The following is a 5,753-nucleotide window of genomic DNA, read 5'->3' on the forward strand; positions in this document are numbered from 1 at the left end:
TTGGTGAATCCCAGAAATCAATGGGTACTAACAACATAAGAACAAATCGTGGATATGAACAAAAAAAGAGAAAATGTGTTGGTATATGGCTTCCTGCATGAGGTCCGTTGTTAGCAGGTCCAAGTCTGGATCTGGTGTTTCCCTCTACCTGTTTACAGTCTAACTGCTGCTGTTCAGGGTCTTCATCTTCAGGATGTGGGTTTATCCTGCTTATTGTAACCAGAAATTACAATTTAGGCATTTGAGCGTCTGCTGAAAACCTGATGAACTTTCCCTGGAGAAATAAAGATTAAAATATACAAAAGGGCACAAAACCATTATACCACAATGCCTTTATTTAAACTTTCTCCAATAAAAGGACTTTTACAAATGAGATTATAAAACACAAAGCACTCATTGGCCGCTTCGCTCCGAAGTTCAGCGAAGACGTTCTGCAGCCGGACCGGACCACCCTGGACCGGACCGGACCTGCCCGGACCCGCTTGGACCCGCCTGGACCGGACCGGCCCGGCGGGCGGAGCAGGCTCACATGTTGGCATCGCACCACTCCATCAGACACTTGGTGCAGGAGCGGGCCCGCACTTTGTCCACCCCTCTGGTTTTCTTCAGCCAATCAGAGAACTTCTCCGGGTCTTTCCTCAGCACCAGGAACTGACCCAGAACCATGTAGGCCTGGAACACACAGGGGGCACAACTGTTCCATCAACTGGTTTTAAGTTTCCATGACAACATTTTAATGAGACTGTATAAACCCTTTGTCACCAACATGGCCGACGTTCCTCTGCAGGGTTCAGAGGCTTCTCGCCGCAGTGCGACTCGCTCTGCGTTCAGGTCTAACGGGTCGGGTCACACTTTTCTCCGAGTCGGGAAAACGTCACGACTCGACTATCTGAGCGGGTCGAGTTCTCGTGCTTCATGGTCGGAGGAGAGTGTCTGCTGTGTGAGGGTGTTCATTAACCCTGACACTTCTAGGCTAACGTTAGCGATCCTAGCTAGCGAGCGACCTCCTGCTGGTTCAGTGGATTCTGGATGTGAAAACCTCAGGAACCTGAACGCAGCACTTTAGTTAATATAATATCCAAGTCTTTTAAATAAAATTTTGTACCTGTGGTTCATTTTCGGCTTTATTGTCTGAAATGTCTTCCGTTCTCATGCGACTCTGCGCTCTGTTCAGCCATGTTGGAAAGAGCGATGACATCACGACTCGACAGATTCCTGCTGCAGCTACAAACCTGATTTCTGCGACTCGATCATCGACAGAATAAAGAGATCAGGTGGCTCTTCCTGTTGGAAACTCCTTCAGAACATAAAGACACTTGAATTCAACTTTCTGTCTCCTCCGACTCTGATGACTGATTTAGTGTTTCAGTAAATCAGAACAGTCCAGCTGCTGTGACTGACATCTTTGTGTTTCTGTTGTCAGACGACTAGAGACTAGAACACAGAGATTTGATTGAGTCACAAAATGCTAACAGGCTAACAGTGATTTCTGGGCTGTTAGCATTTTTGACTCACGATCAAATCACTTTTTTTTGTGTATCTTGCAGAGGTGAGACCAAGTCTTCTTTGCTCGAGTCCCAAGTCAGTCACAAGTCTCAAGTCAAGTCCATGTCATTAAAGTCAAGTCTCAAGTCTAAATGTAGAACAGCAAGTCAAGTCAGAACAAATCAAGAGTCCAGTATCAATTTAATATCTTAAAGAAAACTAAATATCTAGGACTTTTCAATGCAATATGGTTTTAATAGGATAAAAACTTGGTAAGAGCATCATGAGTTTGATTTCTATAATCAGTTTCAACTTCAATAAATTCAATCATTCCATACAAATTCAGAAAACAGAATTTAAATTCAGTCGTCTGCTGGAACAAATCTCATCACTTTCAATCTAAGTCATTTACACAAACACAAGATCTCAAGTCAAGACTTTAGAAACCTTTTCAAGTCATCAGAGTACAAGTCAGAGTCAAGTCCCAAGTCACCAGAACCCAAGTCAAGTCCAGTCAAGTCTCAAGTCTTCTCTTCATGCAGCAAGTCAAGTCTCAAGCAATTGAAACTGTGGCTGGAGTCCAGGTCATGTGACTGGAGTCTCCTCACCTTGTCGAAGCCCTCCTTCTCCAGCCTCCCCCCCACCACGTCTCCGATCCCGGGCAGAGCCGTCACCGCCTTGTCTCCTATCGGCTCCTTCACAAAGTCCCTGTGCTTCTGAGAGGTGGTGGACATCCTGTCTGCACACACACACACACACACACACACACACACACACACACACACACACACACACACACACACACACAGTCAGGAGTGCAGCAGTACCTTAAAATAAATCAATCAAATCAATGTGTATCCATGATCCTGTAGTTAAAACGATCTAGTTAATTAATTCAGTACCAGTTAATATACACTTCCAAACCTGCAGAACCAACTGCATTATCACTTAAAACTCAGTATGCACAGTGAAGCCGATCATCTATGTGGAAAAATACTGGCAATGTATATAATGTATATAAACATAAGTAATCTGTAAAGCACTCTTTACACTTGGCAACGCTCGGTCAACTTGTTTACATAACGTTAATAGGCAATAATATGGATAGGATCACACACAGCTGAAAGCACATATGAAAATAAATTAACAGTACACATGTACACAGGTCATATTTTTGTAATATTTTAAGTGGAAAATGCTTTAACTTACCTATTTTCCAAAGTATCCTACTTGATTTCTCCTCAGAAAACCACGGCTGGCACACAACCACACGCTATAAAGGAGTCTGGAGCTCCGCCCCGCCTGCGTGACGCGTCCCGCCCGTGGGCCGGGTTCGCCCGTCAGATTCCTCCGGTCAACTCACATTCCAACTGAGATTCATATTGAAGATTCACTGCCAGCTGCTTCTCACACTGAAACCGTTTCTGTTTCTTTTTTTTTTGACATTTTTTATTTGTATTTTGGAAAAACATTCATTTCACATTTATCTTTGTACATATATTATTTCTATCAACTTAAACCATTTCTGTTATGTGAGATTTTTTGTTCTGGTTCAAATATTGAATTGAAAATCAACATGAAAACACCTCACCTCACCTCACCTCACCTCGCCTCGGCTCGCCTCGGCTCGCCTCGGCTCACCTAACCTAACCTCACCTCGCCTCGCCTCGCCTAGCCTCGGCTCGCCTAACCTCAGCTCGCCTGTTTGTCTCCAGGCTGTGAGCGGACTGGATCTCTCTGTGTTTCAGGCTCTGATTCATACGTCAGACATTTTGTGTTAGTGTCTGAATCGCAAAATGAAATTGTGGAATGATTTTTAGGGCACTACATATTTCCCACAATGCACTGTATTTTTTATTTGTATTTTGGAAAAACATTCATTTCACATTTATCTTTGTACATATATTATTTCTTTTTTTTTTGAATATGTACAAAACCACTTTTTTTCCATAGGTCTTTGAACTACCTGCTGTAACTTCAACTTATCTATAGGGCACATGTGAAACCTCATGGTCTCTAACACCTTTCCCTCCCTACTTAACATCAAAGCAAACACTAGTAGGATGAAACAGAGCTCCCCAGACTCTATATCAAGTAAGAACATCTTCCAGGGATAGTAACTATTCAGTGTACATTGCCAACCTTAATGTTTCTTCTCCAGTCTCTACACTGCAGCCTATGGTGTACAATTAACATCGCCCCTCCTCTACTCTCCAGGGGTAACAATTGACAAAGGAGGAATGTGCCACAAAACGTAGGGTGAATAATAAACACTCGTTGATAGACCCGTCTCCGATCAACAATAGCGGAATTAGTGCAGTCACAAAGTATAATAACCAAAAGAACAGTGAATCAGTTGTTTCCTTAGACACAACCCTACCTGAACGATAAACCCTGTGTCCAGCAATAAATTCAACAGATGTTAGGTATGGGGAGTAGACCATCATCTAAGGCAATACTAAAGCAAGATAATTCCAACCATACACGCAAAAAGTGTTTTCAATATCTCCCCCCATTTAAAATAACACATTCCAACATGAATTCCAACATCAGAAATGTCATCAACTTAAACTTTATATGCACAGTCCGTAACTGCACTAGTCATGTCCATTAACCTCCTTTGTGTGATATTTCAGCTGCATGACCATCATAAACGAAAACTGTCGACTTAATTCTAGATTACATTGCCTTTGTCCATTATGCCCTGTCTTTCTGCATCTCCTCAACATACCTCCGTGCTTCTGCTACGGTTTTGAAAAGCTGGACCTTGTCATCATGTGTGATGCGCAACACGGCGGGGAAAAGCATCCTGTAGGGAATCCCCAGTGCTCAGAATGACTTCTTTGCATCTAGAAACTCACGTCGCCTTTTTTCCACCGCGGGTGAGAAATCCTCAAAGAGGTGAATGCGGTTCCCGGAGACAGCGATTTCACCCATGTTTCGTGCCTTTTGCATGACCAGCTGTTTATCCGTGTAGTTGTGAAGACGAATACAATCCTCCGTCCGCAGTTGTGCAGGACTGCGATGGCATCTGTCCATCTTGATCCGGTCGTTTCAGGATTTTTGGTAGCCACGTCTCGAAGAAGTCTTTGGCGTTGCCACCCTCTGTGCGTTCTGGCAAGTTGACGACCTTTATGTTATTGCGTCTGGACCTGTTCTCCTGGTCCTCCAGCCTGTCGATAGCCTCACTCAGCCGCGCCTCGGTGTGCTGAAGTTTAGCTAGCAGCTGAGACACCGTGTCTTCTGTGTCGGAGATTCTTTGTTCTGCGTCCTCCACCCTTCTCTCGACAACTTTTACCTTTTCGCACACCGAGCTCACTGATTTGGCTGATCGAGTTTTATATCCGAGCTGGAGCTGAGTTTGGCAAATACTCCGTCACTTATCTTAGTCACTAGGCCATCTAGTTCCTCGCCTTCCGCCATTTTGTCAGGTCCGCTGGTCTCTGGTTCCAACTGAGTTTTTCGAGATTTGGGTCGCAAAACCCGTCTGTCTACAGGTGTTTTTGCCCAAAGTTCACGCAGTGACATTACTCCTTTGGTCGTGCTATTTCGGCCGTATTAGACTACCTCTGAAATGTTTGAAAACGTATTTAGTCCGGGAGCTCGGCTCTGGCGCTCCTACTCTCTCTGCATCACGTGGCCCTCCGTACATATATTATTTCTATCAACTTAAACCATTTCTGTTTCGTGAGATTTTTTGTTCTGGTTCAAATATTGAATTGAAAAACAACATGAAAACACCTCACCTAACCTCGCCTCACCTCGCCTAACCTCAGCTCACCTCACCTCGCCTCACCTCGCCTAACCTCGCCTAACCTCAGCTCGCCTCGGCTCGCCTAACCTCGCCTGTTTGTCTCCAGACTGTGACTGGACTGGATCTCTGTCTGTTTCAGGCTCTGATTCGTACATCAGACATTTTTTGTTAGTGTCTGAATCACAAAATGAAATTGTGGAATGATTTTTAGGGCACTACATATTTCCCACAATGCACTGTAATAAGTAGTGAACAAGCCCGGTCACTAAAACGGTGACAGTCCCAAAATGCATTGCAGTCTGTCGTTACCAAGCAACCGAGCTGTAACCCTTCTGTGGTTTTATAATGATGACATCATCCTCTTCTTCACCAAACCTTGTTTACTAATGCAAGTAAATAAACTTTTTTTGGTACCAAAAAGACGTCAAGCTATTCTAAAGATGTTTTCTTTAAACTGACAATTCATAACTAATTATAAATGCATGTTTTGTTATGCTAATTTGAGCTGGTTAAC

At 43.8% G+C, this 5,753-nt stretch overlaps 2 protein-coding genes across 2 annotated transcripts in view; both read right to left on the bottom strand.

The window, feature by feature from the left end:
• Positions 1-366: 366 nt before the first annotated feature.
• On the bottom strand, positions 367-2,967 carry LOC139640579 (barrier-to-autointegration factor-like). Its single transcript, XM_071514752.1, has 3 exons — positions 2,695-2,967; positions 2,094-2,224; positions 367-672 (listed from the first exon to the last, which is right to left on the bottom strand). Exons 2-3 carry the CDS (start codon positions 2,217-2,219, stop codon positions 526-528), a joined length of 273 nt encoding a protein of 90 aa, XP_071370853.1. The 5' UTR covers positions 2,220-2,224; positions 2,695-2,967; the 3' UTR covers positions 367-525.
• Positions 2,968-5,548: 2,581 nt separating this feature from the next.
• The window catches only part of LOC139640580 (E3 ubiquitin-protein ligase parkin-like), a 5,885-nt gene continuing 5,680 nt past the window's right edge, over positions 5,549-5,753 (bottom strand). Inside the window, exon 5 of the mRNA XM_071514754.1 lies at positions 5,549-5,753. This exon is cut by the window's right edge and continues 777 nt beyond it. The gene's annotated coding sequence lies outside the window, so the exon portion shown is untranslated.

This window comes from Centroberyx affinis, unplaced genomic scaffold (genome assembly GCF_046629955.1).
Source record: "Centroberyx affinis isolate AG114_WGS23_722 - 3 ecotype Tasmania unplaced genomic scaffold, CSIRO-AGI_Caff_v1 ptg009829l_1, whole genome shotgun sequence".
NCBI classification, from domain to species: Eukaryota; Metazoa; Chordata; class Actinopteri; order Beryciformes; family Berycidae; genus Centroberyx; species Centroberyx affinis.